This window comes from Hylobates moloch, unplaced genomic scaffold (assembly GCF_009828535.3).
Source record: "Hylobates moloch isolate HMO894 unplaced genomic scaffold, HMol_V3 SCAFFOLD_2, whole genome shotgun sequence".
Lineage (NCBI taxonomy): Eukaryota > Metazoa > Chordata > Mammalia > Primates > Hylobatidae > Hylobates > Hylobates moloch.
Window position 1 is genome coordinate 19,017,715 of NW_026652277.1, and position 20,347 is coordinate 19,038,061.

A 20,347-nucleotide genomic window follows, 5' to 3' on the forward strand; every position below is an offset into this window, starting at 1 on the left:
ATTCTATTCAAATGTGAGAGAACTCCGTTAGGACATGCTTATTAATGAACCAGCCCCAGCATCTATTACATTGTTAAATTAATTGATCAAATTAAACACCAACCAGTAAAGGAATCATTTCTATAACTTCCCTGACCTGGCTGACAATGGAGGTGGAAGGAAGTCACCTAATTCCTATTTCACCATTTTCATAAGAGAGAGTACATTGACTCCTACCGAAGGCCTTTTCAACTGTCAGGTTCCCCCATTGTAATAACGTTTTTCCTAATATGAATCCACGTTTCCATATTTTCCCAGTGTGGATTTTGAGTATACTCTGTAAATGGAACGACAAAGCCTGGATGACAGCACATCTGTTTATAGCATGGTTTACTGAAGCCCACTGTTCAAATTTACTGCTCAGAAAAAAAATATATTCCCGTCAAAATATTACCGCTTATTGACAATACACCTAGTCACCCAAGAGCTCTGATGGAGATATAACAGGAGATTAATGTTGCTTTCATTCCTACTAACACAATATTCGTTTTGTTGTCCATGAATCAAGGGGTAATTATGACTTTCAGCTTTTACTATTTAAGAAATACATTTTAGAAGGCGACGACTGCCATAGGGGGTGATTCCTTTGACGGATCTAGGCAAAGTAAATCTAAAATGTTCTGGAAAGGATTCGCCATTCTAGATGCCATTAAAAGAACAGTTGTGATTCATGGCAGAAGGTCAAAATGCTAACATTAATAGGAGTATGGAAGAAGTTGATTTTAACCTTCATGGGTGACTTTGAGGGCTTCAAGATTTCAGTGCAGGAAGTAACGCAGATGTGGTGGAAATAGCAAAAGAACTAGAATTAGAAGTGGGGCCTGAAGATGTGTCTAAATTGCTGTGATCTCATGATAAACTTGAATAGAAGAGGAATTGCTTCTTACACATGATCAAGAAGTGGTTTCTTGAGATGGAATCTACTACTGGTGAAGATTCTGTAAACATGGCTGAAATGACAACAAAGGATTTAGAATATTACAACTTAGTTGATAAAGCAACAGTAGGGTTTGAGAAGACTGACTTCCAATTGAAAAGAAGTTCTACTGTAGGTAAAATGGTATCAAACAGCATCACATGCTACAGACAAGTCTTTGGTAAAGAGTCAACCAATGTAGCAAACTTTATTGTTGTCTTATTTTAAGAAATTGCTACAGTAGCCAACTTAGTAGCCACCTTCAGCAACCACCATCTTGACCATTCAGCAGCCATCAACATTGAGGCAAGACCCTCCATCAGCAGAAGCATTTTGATTCACTAAGTGTTCAGATGATAGCATTTTTTAGGAATAAATTATTTTTAATTAAGACATTTACATTTTTAGACATAATGTTACTGCACTTTTAGGACACTGTAGTATCGTGTAAATGTAACTTCTATATGCACTGAGAAACCCAAAATTTCATGTGATTTGCTTTATTGTGATATTCACTTTTTTGCAATGGCCTAGAATTGACAGAGCAATGCATTAGGGGTATGCCTGTGTATCCACATACACGTGAATTTAGATGGAGAGAATGGGGAAAATATAAACATTTGTGAACTTGGTTAAAGGGTAAATGAAAAATATTTTTATTATTCTTGCAACTTTTTGCAAGTTTGAAACTATTTCAGAACAAAAGTTTGCAAAAATATTGTTAAGAAAATGAGAAATGCTAACTTGAAAAAAATTCAAATAAGTCCAAGAATGTTCTTTTTAAAGTAGATATAGTAGATAAAATTTTACTAATTTTTAATTTAAAAAAGGGAAGATACAAATAAATGTAGTTTTGCTAAAGGAGACATATAAAGGATATAGAGAACAATAACTCTGCTAATTTGCAAATGTCAATGAAATAGTTATTTTTCCAGGGGAAAAATAACCAAAATTAACTAATAAAGCAAAAAACCTGAAAAGACCATTTACTATCAAATAAGTTATCAACAAATGTCCTCCAGTTCTTTCTCCTGGGATAGATACTGCAGAGTTCTATCAAATTTTAATGAACTAATAATGCCCACAGAAACTATTTCAACCATATGAAAAGATGGAATTTATTTTATTAAGCTAATACATCACTGATAATGAAGCCTCCAAGAATTAGACAAGTGATATTCAAACATCCTGTGAATATACATGCAGAAAAGCTTAAAATGCTAGCAAACTAAATTCATCATAATATATATAGTATATACATAGTAATATATCACGCACTTTGAGATGAAGATCTTATAACATTTTAAGTGTATTTTAATGTCATAATGTGTTAATGTACCCAAATCACTGAAGAAAATAGCAGCAAGCTGATAGGTGCTGAAAATACTTGTTTAAATTAAGCAACCATTTCTTACGATATGCAGAGCATACATACGATTATTTTAACACGTTAAAGGTGATCTAACAAATTAATGTAGGGAACAGTGAAAATACTTATATTAAAATCAAGAACGTGTCAAAGTATCTACTATTATTATTACTATTTAATATTACTTTTGTGGTTCTGGTCTATATATAAAACATGAAATGAAATCAAGGATACTCAAATTATAATTATTTTTGAATGATATGATTATGTAGTGCAAAAGCCCAAGAGATTTACCTTTAAACAAGTAAATATTTAAGTAACTGGGTTGTATAATGTCAACTGAAAATTTGTGGACACCTGGTCACCTAGAATTTTAAACTCATGGTCCCCTGGAATCTCAGAATGTGACCTTATTTGGAAATAGGGCTTTTGCAGATGTCATCTAGTTAAAGTCCTGCTGGATAAAGGTGGGACCTAATTCTGTGACTCGTGTCCTTATCAGAAGAGGGAAAATTGGACACAGACTGACAGAAGATGATGTGAAGACAAACATGGAGAATGACGTGATTGATGTGATATGTGTACAAGCCAAGGAACACTATGATGCCTGTAGCCACCAGCAGCTATGTAGAGACAAGGAAGGATTCTTCTCTGTAGCCATCAGAGAGAGCATGATGGTGCCAACACTCTCATTTCAGACTTCCAGTCTGAAAATGAAGTCAGAGAAAAAATTTCTGTTGATTTAAGCCACCCAGTTTGTGATACTTTTGTTATGCAGCCCTAGGAAACTAATACCTAGCTTCTCTAATTACGCCTTTTGCTTGTGTGTCTTAACATCAGGATTTGAAAATCTTGTCCTGTGTCATTAGCATAGTATTCTACAATATATTAATTGTCCTGCCAAATAAAAAAGATTCCTTAGTCAAATAAATTGGGAATATACTCTGTTGTATAAAGAAATAGTTTGCATATTGTGGGAATTCTCAGAGCCTTTAATATATTAGCATCTTTTAAAATCTTTCAAAGAAAGATAAAATTTATAGAATTGATCCCATTCATTTGAACGCAGAATCTTCTTCCTTTGAATGACAAATTGACACCTGTAGGACATTCACATTCACATGAACAGTTAAAGAAGTGATGAACTACATCATGTCATAATACCTCAAGAATAATCACACTAAATTGAACGACTGCCATCTTCATGTTGCTAGCTACTCACAGAGGAAGGAGTCTCTTAGAGAATTTTTTCTATAGATACATGTACTTTCTTAACCCATTGTATTTTATTTTAGCTCTCACCCCTCACTGCTGCATTCCACATTATCAAAGGGAGTAGTACTAAAGGAGCTGTGTGTCGTATCCTTCTTCAGCTCATAGCTCTGCTACTTACAGTGGAATACTAAGCAAAGTTTAATTCTTAACTTCAACTTTCTCATCAACCAAAATAAGAATAATAACTGTTATATAGAGACAAAGTGAGTATTAAATGAAGTGACAGATATAAAGAGAATATTTTAGGACCTGGCACACATTATATTTAATACCCACTACCCCTCTTTTCCTATTTTCCTAAATGTGCTTTATTTATAGAATATGCTGAATAAATTTATATTGAATGAATACATGAATATAATGGTAAGATTTTAATTTTTTTATTTTGATGGTAGGACCTCAAAAGGAATTATGTTATGTTCCTTCAAAATATACCTTTTCAAATGAGGCATATTTTGTACCTATAAGAGATATTGATCAATGGACAAATTATAGGATTTAGAAAGGTAGAAACTAGTTTGATTGATGACACAGCTGTAGACAAAGGTGATCATTGTCTTCCTGATGGCACGGGTGTCTGATATTGGCATTAATTGCACCAGAAATGCTAGGAATTGGCATCAGTTCCCAAGACTATGTGCTACTTTTTTTACTTGGTGCCTATAGGAAATAATAGGATATGAAATTAGAAGTTGTTCCCCCTCATCACAGTCACGTAAAATTCAAACTACTTATTTTTGCTTATTTTATTTTCCCCACTTGTATATGAGAAATAAACTTTCCAGGGGAACATAACTTCAAAACGAGGGAAAAGATCAAAAGAAAAATATGATTTACATTGTAAAGATCCATGTAGCAGTGTTTACATGAATAAAAATATCAAATCTGTTTTTCAGCAGCACACATTATTTTCTTGTACAAATGGCCTCTCTAGATGCTGCTCTGTATGCTAATCTATTTCTCACAGGCTGCTAAATTTTCCAACACAAGACAACTGAATTATTTACTTCATTTTATAGTTCTTAACTAAGACAGCAGCTGATATTCTAAACTAGATGCTTAGTTGGGGTTCATTATTATTTTCCTAACATCTACTCCCCAGTCCTTTGAAAGGATGCTTAGAATTTCAGTATTCTATACTATAAGAGGTTATAAGTATTATAGTCTATTCTAGGAAAAAAATAAATTACAAAATACATTTCAAATGACATTTGAAAACTGAATTAGCAATTAGACTTTAACAAGGCATCCTCTTCATTTGATGACATAAATTATGACAGAAAATTTATCTCTATCCTTGAAGACATTACAAATTTGTATTGACTGTTAAACAATTTAGAAAAACAAATTATTAGTCTTGATGTTTTCTTGAAGTGATCTTTTTTTTTAGTTCTTTCAAAAGCTAAAAATGATTATTTTAAGCCCTTTTTCTTTATTGTACAAGTTTCTTGCTCACAGGTGTAATAAAGGTAGCTTGCATTTTATTTTAGTGCTTTCTTATATTTCCCCAAATGACATAGAAACAATGGTAAAAGTCATATGTTTTCTTTTTTAATTTTTAATTTTTTAAATTTAATTTAATTATTTGTAGAGACAAAGTCTCACTTTGTTGGCCAGGATGGTCTTGAACTCCTGGCCTCATGTGATCCTCCCACCTTAGCCTCCTAAAATGTTGTGATTACAGGGGCGAACCACTCCACCCAGCCTCGTATGCTTTCATGTTATACACCTTATAAACTACAAAGAGTAATTGGTTTATTTTGCACCTTAAGACAATTTTATCTGACTTGGGATAACTATAAGAATGTATCTATACAGAAACAAACAAAAACCTCACTGTTTTGATGCCAAGTGCAATAGAACTTGGACATTCTCAAAGAGTCATATGTAATAAAATAGAGTAGATGATTTGTCCAGGAATTACCATAGCATCTGTGGGGGTTATCTGCCTTTCTTTGGCTTGTGCATTGGAGAGCAAGTCCCTGAGTGTTTTGATGACAGAATCATTCTTAACCTCATTTGCCTTAAAAATTTTGAACAATTGTTTAAATGAGGTTTATTTAAGACAGAAACATTTATCTGAAGACATATCAACATGCTGCCCTAGGTTCTTTTCAAGTATTTTTAATATTTGGACACTTATCTCACTTACGACTTTACAGATTTTTATTTCAGTTGTGATCTTCAAGAAGAACTTCATAAAGAATTTTTGTCATTAAAGAATTCTAAACAGCGCACTTTGTTACTTATCAAATTACTCACTCATTGGTTTTTTGTTTTTTTGTTTTTGAGATGGAGTCTCGCTCTGTCACCCAGGCTGGAGTGCAATGGCACGATCTCGGCTCACTGCAACCTCTACCTCCTAGGTTCAAGCGATTCTTCTGCCTCAGCCTCCCGAGTAGCTGGGACCATAGATGCCTACCACTATGCCCAGCTAATTTTGTATTTTTAGTAGAGATGGGCTTTCACCATGTTGACCAGGCTGGTCTTGAACCCCTGACCTCAGGTGATCCACCTGCCTCAGCCTCTCAGCATGCTAGGATTACAGGTGTGAGCCACCATGTCCGGCCTCCCTCATTGGTTTTGTGCAGAATCATGAATATTGACTTAAAAATGAAAAGTATCAAAAGTCCTAAATATATAAATGTATAAGGTATGACACCTTCATACAACAATGCTCAGTTTTATAACATCTTCACTACCATTTTCAGCTTTATAATTTACTTGCAGCACGATAAAAAGATACCTGTGTAATTACTACTGTCATGGAAATGGAAAAATAAAACAACTTAAGCAATGACAGTAATAAAATACTTAAAAAAATACCTGGGAGATAGTTTGGTATTTAATGCAACTTAACATATTTAATTTCTGCAACTTATTACAATAAGCTCATTCAAATTATCACACCTTTTTACCTCACTTTTCTGTTTCACAATTTTCTCTAAAATAAAGAATTGTTCTAAAAAAATGTCTGCTATGATGAATGATAACTTTTGCTCGGGGCAGAATTACCCAACCTAAAATGTATTGCAGAATAATAAACTTCATAAATTTCTTACCAAGACCTGAGAAGCATAGATGAGAAGACAGAATAAATTTATATTGACCAAATAGGTATTTAGAGAAGGAAATGTGTGTAATGCTAAAATAGTTTATCAACTTTGAAACTGGGACCAGATTTGTAGAGAAATGAACTTACAGAAGCCATGGAAATAACTGTGTGTATAGCAAACCAAAATAGTCTCTTTATGTGTTGCTATCAGGATAGCATTATAAGGTTTCGAATATTACATGATACAGCAAGATCACTGCAATTTCGAACTGCATGTTTAAAGTCAGCAAATTTCCATTTTCTGAAACATGTGTTTGGAAATATTTTCCAGGTACCTCCAGTGGACGCTGTGATTTCGAATTTGATCTTTGTTCTTGGGAGCAGGAGAAAGATGAGGACTTTGACTGGAATCTGAAAGCTAGCAGCATCCCTGCAGCAGGCACAGAGCCAGCGGCAGATCACACTTTGGGAAATTCATCTGGTCATTACATCTTTATAAAGAGTTTGTTCCCTCAGCAGCCCATGAGAGCTGCCAGAATTTCAAGTCCAGTTATAAGTAAGAGAAGCAGAAACTGCAAGGTATGGGGAAAATCAAACCAACCAACCAAACACAGAATTATTGTGAGCAACTTTTGATAAATTGACATACAGAAAATAGAGTGGCTGGGGCCAGAGAAAAGATGAGTTTGAATTTATTCAACTTTGGATATGTGAAGGAGGGAAAAATGAAGTTCAGAATGGAAGGGAATGATTGCTATAACTGTTGGAGGAATTTCTCCTATGGATAAATTCCATGGATATCGAAGTTTGGGAAACTGTTGGAAAATTCCATGGTCGTTATTCACAACCGTGTGTAATACAGAAGAAGTCAGATATCAGTTGTTTTCTCTTAAGAAGTTTAGTACTTATTAAAACTATGGAAATTTTACAAACAGAAACAGAATTAAACAACAGTCAGTATATAATTAAATATCTCCAAGAATGAATATTAGAGATAGAGCCACAAAAAAAAATTGTTGAGTAAGTCTTCCTGAAAAACAAAACAAAAAGGACCCTGAACTTATTCCTAAAACAAGTAGAATAATTTCTATAAGCAGGAAGAAAACATGACTTGGTCATTAGCCTGTGAAAATTTCATGAAAACATCTGTGGAGAATTAAAAGTATAAATAAGGTTGTATGGCTCTTTGGGAAAAGCAGCAGCCTCATATGATAACTAGGTATTTACAGGATTTTCCACTTTACTTTGTTTATTGTTTGCTTGTTTGTTTATATTCCATAAAAGACTTGAGTTAGCTAGGCTAGGAACTAAATATAGCTTTACATATAGTACAAATTAAGTGTTCAGAGATCACAAGCACTCAGAGATCTCTTGTTTACAAGAGATAGATACAGAAATATATTTACCGTAAGAAATGCAGTCGCTATAATTTCTGAACACATGTATTCTGACTAGAGTGTTCCCCAATGTTTGAACTCCGAAAAGCGAATGAATTACATCCAGAATCTTCCTTCTCTTTCCCTTCCCTTCGACAGTGTCACTCTGTCGCCCAGGCTGGAGTGCAGTGGCGTGATTTCAGCTCACTGCAACATCCATCTCCCAGGTTCAAGTGATTCTCCTGCCTCAGCCGCCTGAGGAGCTGGGATTGCAGGCGTGTGCCACCATCCCAGCTAACTTTTGTATTTTTAGTAGAGATGGGGTTTCACCATGTTGCCCAGGCTGGCCTCAAACTCCTGACCTCAGGTGATCTGCCCACCTTGATCTCCCAAAGTGTTGGGATTACAGGTGTGAGCCTCTGCACCCAGCCCAACTTATACTTCTCTGTGCCTGTGTCCACGACTGATGGAGCCCTAACCGTGGGAGAGAGACATATCAAACAGCCTTTGACACCTTACCACTGCCATAGTATTAATACATGTTAAACTTTTACTTTGTCTTAAGAGTTTTTCTGTCTCATCGTGAGGTGATTTTATAGTTTAACTCTCATAGAGCAATTTCATCTATCACGTAGACAGTGAAGATTTTCTGCAAGGGAAGTGACATGATCAGATGAGAGTTTTAGTGATAGAACTTGGTCAGCAGTCTAGAATGAAAGTAGATCACACGAAACTATCTTGAATTAAGTTGGCAAAAATTTAGTTTTTATCAAGTATAGTTTTTATCTGTTTTTGCTGTCTTCCAGATTACTTAGTACTTTCTCAGGAATAAAACCCAAGCACACCAGATTTTCTGTATGTTGGCTATATATCTATAAATTTAGCTTTATACATATATAGATATTCTGAAAATCACAAATTAGTTTTTGTCTTATAAACTTAACATTAAAAACAAAATATGAAAATTCCAAGTTGACCTCTAAGCTTTTCTATTTAGACACTTCTGAAAATGTCCGGTGGATTATTTTTCATACTGTGGTAACTAAGATTTCATGCATTGCTATATTCCCCTGGTCTCAGAACTAGAGTCCCCAATGTTTTAAACATCTGTGTGAGAATAACGAAGTATGCCTAGAAGAAATGTCAAAAATTTAATGATGAATGGTTCATTTTATGAATATTTATGATATAGATTGAATAAAAGCAAATAAGGAAGGATTGTGCTGGGAAATATTGGGTCTCCCATATTAAAAATATATTCATCGGGCAAGCAGATTGACCTCCCAGATTTTTACGGGAATCACCTCTGCCCCTTCAGCTTGTGGAATACCTTTCAAACACAGATAATCAATTTTTTTTCTTTGTGGGGGTTGGTGTTTAGGAAGGACGCATATAGAGGGTGATAAGAGAAGAGATCAGACCTTAATGACTTTTTTTTTTTTTTTTTTGAGAGGGAGTCTCACTTTGTTGCCCGGGCTGGAGTGCAGTAGTATGATCTCTGCTCACTGCAACTTCTGCCTCCCAGGTTCAAGCAATTCTCCTGCCTCACCCTCCTGAGTAGCTGGGACTGCAGGTGCACACCACCATGCCTAGCTATTTTTTGTTGTTGTATTTTTAGTAGAGACAGGGTTTCACCAAGTTGGCGAGGCTGGTCTCGAACTCCTGACCTCAGGTGATCCGCCTGCCTTGGCCTCCCAAAGTGAGGGGATTACAGGTGTGAGCCATCGTGCCTGCCAAGGCTTAGAAGATTTTTATTCACGCTCACTACCCTTTGTTAGGCTTTGTCATCACCAGGTGTTCCCCCTGGAAATAGGGGTGTTGGTGCATCTGTTTGCATGTTAACCTGATGGCATCATTCAGCAAATGACCTGAAGAAGATACAAAAGTATTTACTGAGACATAAAACATATGCCTCATATTTGTTGCACAAATAAGACAAAAGGAGAAGACCCTCTTTGTAGCTGCAAGGGGTCCTTGCAGAAGTGTGCCACACAGGTGGCCCTGGGATGCTGTCCTAGAGGTTGGCCCCTAGCCACTTTGTTTCTCACTCAAATGAGTCACGGTACCCAAGTTTCACCGGTACCAGGACAATCCAAAATGATCATAGAGCTCATGTTGGGTAAGTTAGTGCATAGAGCAAGTATTTTGGGGTCATAGAATAATAATTAAAGATTTCATCAGTTGGGAGATGGGTAGAGTCACTGTATGGCTCACCCATTCTTGGTTGATCCTTTTTGAATTAATGCGCTGCATATATGATTTAATGGTGTTCATTTTTCTTCTTGTAGAGTGTGATATATGTGACTGCTAGTGTTTCAAACATTTTTTTTCCTATGTGCAGAACAATTTCGTCACTGTTTACCTCATTCACACAAATGACAAGACAAAAGCTTTAAAGGCTTTGAATTCCTACTGCTCCTAACCTGTCCTGTTCTTTTCCAAGAATTTTTCCGGACTTTTTTCACTGTGTAACAATCACTCAAAATCTAGTAAATTTCATCTATGCAACATTGAAATATTAATCCCTGAAAATATTTTTGATTAATTTTTACTCAGAGAAAAGCTCCCTGAGTTGCTCTGTGAAGGCCCATATGTAGCATTTCAAGTAAAATTTGGATAACTACTGTTCTGGGATTTTGCTGTATTTAAATGGAGCCCAGAGAATCTTACAGAACTGAAAAAGTGTTTCAAGTACAAGAATGGCAGTGGAATAAGCAAAAGAAGAAAAGAAAATAATTTAAATTTCATGAGATTAAAAATAATCTTCTTTTGTTCCTGTTATCTCTTAATCATGAAAAGTCTTTTTGTATAATGCATAGCAATTTAATGATCTTGTATTCCTTTGACAATGGGCTGTAAGAGTTTATGAAGGAATCTTGCTTTTAGAAGTCACAGAAAGAAAGTAAACTCAGCCCTTTTATTCCTACCAGATTTCTATTTGATTCTTCCTCTGCTGTCTCCCATACATTGCAACATATGATTCAAGGCTGGTGTAACTTCACTCAGTGTTAAAGTGCCGACAGAGCAAGAGAATAAACAGGTGTAATTTTCCTCCAGAAATTTGTTAATAAAGAAGAGGGCAATGTGATAGAATTGAAAATAATACCATATTAATTATACTAATCATATCATATGTGGTATTCCTGTTCTTGATTACAGATTATTTTTCATTATCACATGTATGGAAATGGCATTGGGGCACTCACCTTAATGCAGGTGTCAGTCACAAACCAAACGAAGGTTCTACTTAACCTCACTGTAGAACAAGGCAATTTCTGGCGGAGGGAAGAACTGTCACTGTTCGGTGATGAAGACTTCCAACTCAAATTTGAAGGTAGAGTTGGGAAAGGTCAGCGTGGCGACATTGCACTGGATGACATTGTGCTTACAGAAGATTGTCTATCACTCCATGAATCCATGCAAGAGGAACTGGCGGTGCCTCTTCCAACAGGTACATTCTAATCTGTGTGTGTGTGTGGTATTTTTGCATGGCGAAATGTGAAAAGGAAGAAAGAAAATGCAAAAGAAATAACATAAACACCTAGTAATTTATCACTTTCATGAAGAAAATATAAGATCTTTTTAAACTTAAAAAGATATTTCTCTAGTCTTTATTCATAAAAATGTCTTCCACATTTTCTCCAAGTTTTGGTCTGTTTATCAGTTCCTGGCTTCTTTGTTTAGTTACCTTCCTCTTAGATCAGTAAAATAAGAGAAGACTCCTTTGTTTGCAGTCTGCTTCAGAATTTAATCCTAAGCAAACATCTATTCACTTCCAATAAAACATAAGTAAATTGAGGACAGAGTTATTCAATTTTAATTAGACATTTTTATGGTTATGATATTTGCCACCTTCTTCATGGACCCGTGAGCACGCCAATTTGATATTGAAACAGAGCAGATGATTAAATGTGTCCATATGTCCTTTTAACCTAAAATAACTTTTGATAATTTGTTGAAAGAATTTTACTCAAATGTTGAGTTGGCAGATGGTCAGTATAATTCCTACAGATACAATGTTGTAAGTAGTAGAATTAGCAAGCACCATTAACCCATATAATATTAAAGGTCTGAGATGAAAATAAATGCAATAAATATTAACATGACAAAGGAGTACATTTTATTAGCCAGCGATATGATAGATATTACTTTTTTTTTCTTTTTTTTGAGAAGGGTCTATCTAGCTCAGTCACCCAGACTGGAGTGCAGTGGTACAATCTCAGCTCACTGCAACCTCTTCCTCCTGGGCTCAATTGATCCTCCCACCTCAGCCTCCTGAATAGCTGGGTCTACAGGCATGCTCCACCACACCTGGCAAATTTTTGTGTTTTTTGCAGAGATGGGGTCTCACTATATTGCCTAGGTTGGTCTCAGACTCCAGGGCTCAAGAGATCCACCTGCCTTGGCTTCCCAAAGTACTGGGATTACAGGCATTAGCCACCATGTCCAGCAGATATTAATTTTTTAAACCATGAGTTTAGTGCAGAAAACAGAAGTACAGCTTCATTGATATTTAAATTATATGTGTTATAATTGACGAATATAAAAATGGCTTATTAAGAGCAAACTAATTTGTTTGCTCTGGCTTGTAACATAGTAGGTGGAATGGGCAGTGTTGCCATTTCTGCCTTCCCTATTTATTTCAAAGCGAGTATTTTCATTTGCTTACAAGGACGTTTCTAGATAAATGTTTCCCAGTTGACAATTAGTTAAACAGGCTCTTTGCCTGACAGGCTTCTAACACTATATGGAATAGTATAGATGAAAGCAAATAAACATTTTAAGACTGTAATGAAAGGGAAATATACATAGGTGGATTTAATGCAAAGGTTATTGACCTGCCCAAGATATTCTACTTCTCCAAGAAAAGCTTTGCCTTTCATTCTGTATGGGATGTTTGATGGCAGATATAGGTCTTATGTAAGTCTGGTCCTTTGAAGAGTAATTATTTGATCATAATAAAAAATAATCTTGTAGCATCCAGTTGGTGGGGGAGCAAGAGTTTTCTGGTGGTTTTTTTTTGTTGTTCGTTTGTTTTTTGTTTTTTGGTAGAGATGGGTTTTCGTTATGTTGGCCAAGCTGGTCTCAAACTCTTGAGCTCAAAACGATCCACCTGCCTCAGTATCCCAAAGTCCTGGGATTACAGGCATGAGCCACATGCCCGACTCAAGGAAGCAACAACAACAACAAAAAAGTTAAACCACTTTAAAATTTAAAAAACAACTATTGAGTGGGATACAAAAGGAACAAACCAATCTTGTTGGGGATTTTAAGACCTTAAACTAGTAAAATCTTGAATGAGGTCATATTTTAGGAAACATGCAACAGGACAATTTTGAAGTATGTACAAAATAGTATTGATTATACACTAATTACAAATTAAGGGCACAGATGAATCACACCAGAGCTCTTTGAATATCGTAATATTTGAGGGGGGTGTATTAAAATTTTTAATGAGTATAATTTTTTTTAAATTGCTCTTAAAAATAATACAAGATGGCAAGTGGGTAGGAAAAAAATGCCCCGAATAAGTTTAATATTGAGTAGGATGTAACTAAATGCCAAGAGAAATATTTAAACATTATGCAGTAGTGAACACCAGATTGTATTCCTTCAATCTAACTGTATTTTTGTACCCATTAACCAACCTCTCTTTATCTCCCCATCCCCACTACCCTTTCCAGCCTCTGGTAACTATCATTCTACTCTCTACCTTTGTGGGATCATTTTTTTAGTTCTCGCATGTGAGTGGGAACACGTGATATTAGTCTCTCTGCCTGGCTTATTTCACTTAACATAATATCCTCCAGTTCCATCCGTGTTGCAAATAGCATGAATATAATTAACAACGATTTACTGTGTATTTCCAAATAACTAGAGGAATGGGTTTGGAATGTTCCCAACATTTAAAAAAATGATAAATGTTTGAGGTAATGGTTATCCCAATTACCCTGATTCGATCATTACATATTGCATGCTTGTATCAAAATATCACATGCACCCATAAGTATGTACAGCTATTGTGTTTCCATAAATATTAAAAATAAAAATTTGGAAAAAAGTAAGCAAAATACTTTTATGAGGTTGTAGTGAAAAATAAAACATTCATCTGAGGATATCTAATTTGAAATGTATTTATAGGATGCTCAAGAATTTGGAACCACACTTAGAGCTCATAGGAGGGAAAGATCCCTTCAGTTTGTAGGGCAGGGGTGGTGGAATTTGAGCCCTGGAGGACCAGATACCTTTATATGGTTGCAAGAGTGGTGTAGGCAGGCTAAATGGCATAAGAAAGAACAAGGATGGTGTCATGCACACTGCAGGGTGGGCTGTGGGTGATGATTTGGCTGAGGTGGGCACCTTTTGTAGCTATTTGAGATATTACAAAGGAAATAGAGCCAAATTGTGGACCACCTTGAGTATCAGTTTAATTTTTCTCAAAATGAACCTACATTGAAAGGATATTAAATGCTCTTAGAAAACAAAGAATAAACAAGAATTTACTATAAGAATATGAGAAGTTAATATAAACGGTTAATTACATTAAACATTAATATAATTTATTACATTAAAATAAAAAAGAGCATTCATATAAAGTATGATAACTTGTGGGAATGTCTGCAGTAGAAAGACTCCAAGAAAAACAACTGAATGCCTTTGTTTCTATGATTAGGAGCATTCTGAAAATTGAGGCGAGATACTGCAATATTTGTATAGCTATCTCAGCTGTAATGCTTACATTCAAGTGAAGCAGATGACAAATAAATGCATGTGGAGTTCACTTTCCTATAAGCTACTTGATGTACCTCTAATTGTGCCTTCAGAAACTAAAAGTATACACTCATTTCTTGGTAAAAGTGAAATGCTAAACTTGGTTTAGAGACTCAAGCTGCGAAATGATTCTGAAGCACCTTAACTTCGTTGTGAGTTTAGAAGACTCTGCAGTAGTCTCTGATATTTTTAGGGAAGTACATATATTTTTTATATATATATATATGTTATATATTAGCTCAGCATATATAGATATAATATGCAGAATATATATATATATGCTGAGGTAATATATAATATATATTGTATATATGCTGAGGTTATAGATAATATATAATATTATATATTACATAATATTGGAATGCAGACAATATAAGTCACTCTAAATATTTTAAGCAGAGTGTAATTCGGTGGAGACAATTTTATATATGTAAACTGTTGAAATGGTTGGATGAATGAGCTCTAATGAGGTCTTCCAGAAATGGCTCCCAGAATTGGCTCTCCATAAGACCAACTACCACTACAACAGTTACAGGACATCTTTCTTGGTGAGATATGTTTATGTCTATATGTATATCTATATCTATCATTTATATCTATATGAAGTTACAGAACATCTTTCTTGGTGAGGTATATCTATATCTATGTAAATCTATAACTATATCTAACGTCTATCTGTATCTATATGGAGGGGAGGATAAAGCCAGAAGTGGGAATAGCGGTATCTTGAACAAATAAAAAGCCAGCATGTTTCTTCTGATATTTGTGGAAGCTGGTGCAAGCGAGTTAAGAAATACCATGAATTTCCAATAGAGTCACAATGTGTACGCCACATGTTTACTTTTACATTTTCTAATAGTCACATTTTTAAAAATGAAATTAATTTTAATAACATATTTTAATTCGATCTACCCAAATTTTACCAGCTTAACACAAAATCAGTATAAAGTATTAGTGAGATATTTTGCATTCTTGTTTACATACTAAGTTTTTAAATCCAGTGTGTATTGTACACTCACAGCACATCTCGATTTGAATTAGTCACATTTCAATTACCCAGTAGGTACTCATGGCTATTGGTTACCCCAGTGGACAGCAAAGGAGATAAAATCAGCACTCTAGGGCACTTTTGGGCCTGTCTCTGACAAAAGAGCTCCGTTAGTTGATGTGATATTTGTAAATTTCCAATAATTTCAGCTATTTTCCTATTTAATAGAAGTACAAAAATGTACCTTGCCAGGCACGGTGGCTCACACCTGTAATCCCAGCACTTTGGGAGACTGAGGTGGGCAGATCACCTGAGTTCAGGAGTTCAAGACCAGCCTGACCAACATGGCAAAACCCCATTTCTACTAAAAATACAAAAATTAGCCAGGCCTGGTGGTGGGTGCCTGTAATTCCAGCTACCTGGGAGGCTGAGGCAGGGAGAATTGCTTGAACCTGGGAGGCGGAGGTTGCAGTGAGCTGAGATCTTGCCCCTGCACTCCAGCCTGGGCGACAGAGTGAGACTCTGTCTGAAAAAAAAATAAAAAACAAAAAAAAAATGTACCTCAAGGTCAAATGTGAAAGCACAGGCACCATGTTCTAGTGGATTAGATATTAATACCAGACTCTCCTCTTATTAGCTATTTTTACCCAATTTATCTGAAACACAGTTTCCTCATCTATAAAGCAGAGATAATTTCCACATGTTTCTTAGGTTCTAAGACTCTTAAGAATCAAAAGAGGTAACTGCCCACATAATTTACTTAATGTCTGCCATATAGTAGGTATTTTTCAAAAAAAAATCTCATTTTACATTATCCTGTATTTTTTATATCTTTACCCGTATTCTTTAGGTGGTGTAAACATTTGACAGTAATCCTTGTTTGTTTGCATTTTATTAAGAACATGTTTCTTTCATTTGTTTTGGCAAAATTATATTTCTTACAGATATCACAAGCATATCCTTATTTTATATTACATTATAACTATAAAATCTTATTATTTATTGAAAACATCTCTAATTTATTTTTGATGTCTCATGAGTAGTGTATGTGTGTGTATCTTTAGAATGTTTAATGATTCTTAATTTCTCATTACTGCAAAAACACTTAACTTGGAATTTGCACAGAGTAAACTGGGATAAATGGCATCATGTTCTAGCAACAGTAACAACATCCATTAAACTTTTGGAAATGACTCTAGTTTAAAGACTTTTCATCTATATTCATGTGTGTAGGCTAACAACTCCATCAAGGATAGCTTAAAATAGAAAAGACAAGAGGGGAAAAATGTATATATTTAGGAAGATGCAATTGAGCAGAATCTGAAATTCTGATTAATCAAAATAGACCCAGGGCTTTATTAGCAAAAGTAATATTAAATTATTATTAAGTCCCTAGGAGTCACATTTAAGAGCTTATTTGGATGGCAATTTTGTTAATTGCTAAATGATGAAGGATAAAAATAATTGTTTTATGAATTTTAATAAGAAAAAGACAACTAACTTTCCTCTTCTAAATGTCCATATGCAAATTCAATCATGGTCATATTCTCTACTTATTGACAGATATTTAATATAACCTATATATATGCAATCAGGGCAGGAGTCAAGTGTGTGTGTGTGTGTGTGTGTGTGTGTGAGTTTAATCACCACAGCTACTTCCAAACAGGAGTTAGTCAGTACATCCGTTTTGGGATATAACATGGTAATCAATTTCTTTAAAAAATGTATGTAAAACAATGAGGACTGAATAGCTCATCTTTGAGGTCACTCATTTCTCTGCAATATTTAGCAGTGCTTTAAAACTAGTGCCTAGTGATGAGAATGCTGGCATAGCAACTCAGTTAGAGTCCTGAATTAGGAATATCTGGCTGGTTGTGTATGGCTAAATAATTTCGTGAAACCTACATATGCTGTTTAGTGCAAAGTACATGTTTTACATTCTGAGATTTAAAGACATAAACTTGGATCTTGACACTGCTTACTAACTGTGTGATGTCAGCTAATCTACTTAAACCTCTCTAATTCCTATCTTTATGTTCTGTACCATTGGGACTGTTGGAATCTACTTCTGAGTGATTTGAAAAATAAATCAGATAGTAACATATAGCACTTTTTGAACAATGTGTGGAATATAGTCGGTGTTGTGTGTTTCTTTTTTGCCTCTCTTTATTCCCGCTGAGACTATGAAATTAAACTGTACACATGTTGACATTTCTTAAAAGCATATTTTATACTTGCTGTTCTTTCTTCCTCATGTTCTATTCGCTACTCAAGGCAAGGGTTCAGATCTCCTTTGCCTTCATTTTCTCTTCAGAAAAATAATTGCTTTCAAAAAGTCTCTAAAATGTCTAATTGCTAAATGTGATGGTTTAACTGATTATTCATGATAAGAAATGGAGAAGAAAGAACATTCACAATAAAGATCCAGAGATAGAATTGACATGACGGCTACTGATGGGCGAAGGAGACAAAGAAGAGATTATAGTTTTGAACCTGGAAAACCTTACGAAACAGAACTGAGATTCAGAGAAGTTGATGAGTTGGCTAGATATGATGTGTGTGGAGGAGAGAAAAGTTCATTTTTAAAAATATTGGCATACTCCACCAAATATTTTCCAAATTAATGTTTTCCCAGTAAAACACTTCTTGGTTTTTAATATCCAAATTTCACAGAATGCCTCTTTTTGCTTTTGGTTTTTGACTAATATCTGTATTGGAAATACATACCGACATCACCCCAAACACACTAGACTACTATTCATACAGTATGTTGTGCACGAAAAATCACAAGTTCCATTCCAAATATAAGTTCCATTCCAGACTGGTAGACAAAGACGTTTGGAAGATTTTGTGGAGTGGCAACGGAGGCTGTTCATCATGGGTGTTGCTGGAACTGGGAGAAACAGCACAGCATTAGATGCCCTGTGGGCCAATACTCCATTGCGCAGTTCTTCAAAATAAATTTCACTATTGTCTTTCCTGTGTAGTCATGTTTTTATCCGACTTGAGCTATAAATGGCCCCAGAAGTTGAGAAAGTGTTGGAGAAAATTGTGGAGAGGAAAGCAAAGCAAGTGAAAAAAAAAAAAAAAGACATCGCAATGTAGGAGAACATAAAAAGAATACAGGATTTTGACCCAGGAGAGCTGGCTTGGATGAAGTAGATGAAAAAAAAAATAAAGAACTCTTGGAAAATCTAACTGAGGGATTCACTACCAAGTTTATTCATCTAAACATGTAATGTTAGTCTAAAGAAGATAGCAGTGAAGACCCAACAAACCAGCTCATCACACGGATAGACAGCACTGGTTTAAAAGAATTCATGGCCCTTGCAAATGCCATGATAAACATTACACCTTTACGAGTTTCACTGGATTTCATCTGCATTTTAAGAACTTAGAATGATGGTAGACATGGAATACGTTATAATTATCCCCATTTACATAATGGAAAATTTAAAAAGAGAAAAATTAAAATAATTATCATAATTATAATGGGAAATTGCCTCTAGGATCTAGCATTTCATTTATATAAGCGGGACATCTGACTTTCAGGAACAAATTACTAAAAGTATGTGAGTGGGGGCTATACTTTGTTTAAATTCTCCATGGGGCATGGTGGTGTATATATTTGGTCAGCACTTGGACTTTTGAGACTTCAGATCTCGGACTGGCCAGGGATGAACTGGGCCTTTTAATGTCTGAAAGCTCTGTTTCTTTTCTGCTACATAGGTCTATTTAAAAATACTTATCTTTTGTTCTTGGATCTAATAATAAATAGCCTAAATAGCTCCACAGCCTCTCCGTCCTTTAAATACAAGATATTTTCCTGGAAACCTGCTTTTTTGTATATTTGTCCTAAGAACTAAAATTTCTTCATTATGGCAGCTAGATTGTCTACCCATCCCTCCTCACTCTCATTCCCAAATTCCTCTATTGCTGGTGATAACCATGTTTTACCTGTCATCCTCCTTCCAATTTCAGATGTTATAGAACAGAAATTGTATAAAATTCTGCATGGCCTGCATAGAAAACACTCCTGGAAATACTAGCTAATATTTTTAATATATTTAAAATTGTTTTTGAATGTAACAACACATAGTAAACAGCCTTGTAAATATTGACACAGCAGCTTCTCCCACGTTATTTACCCAGTGCATCAATTTAAAAATGCATGACATCATTATGTATTAAAATTATAGAATGATTTAGTAAAAAATAGTAGTAATGTTACATATTATCAATTATATTGCATATTATTATACTGCAATATTAGCTCATAGTAGCATAGTATTATTTTAAAATCTCTGGTTAAGGTAACCAGTGAAGTTTTTATTTGAAGTTCATTCTTTCATATAGCTTTACTGTGGTTTGATTATGACACAAATTAACTATATAAAAGTAAGCACTGCTGCGTAAACAAGGTGTCACTGTTTTATCAAATCACCCAAGACTGGAGGTATGGTAGTCTGCTATTTGCTCCTCAACAGCCATTCTCTTCTGTTTCTTGTAGTAATAAAACTCCCACTACTTATATAGATACATAGCCAAACAGAGTAAA

General features: G+C 35.0%; 1 protein-coding gene across 1 annotated transcript in view; it reads left to right on the top strand.

The window, feature by feature from the left end:
* MALRD1 (MAM and LDL receptor class A domain containing 1) overlaps positions 1-20,347 on the top strand; it is a 695,880-nt gene that overhangs the window by 295,015 nt on the left and 380,518 nt on the right. Inside the window, exons 25-26 of the mRNA XM_032166926.2 lie at positions 6,986-7,233; positions 11,190-11,481. Coding sequence (XP_032022817.1) covers positions 6,986-7,233; positions 11,190-11,481 — 540 coding nt within the window. The remainder of the gene's footprint in view (positions 1-6,985; positions 7,234-11,189; positions 11,482-20,347) is intronic.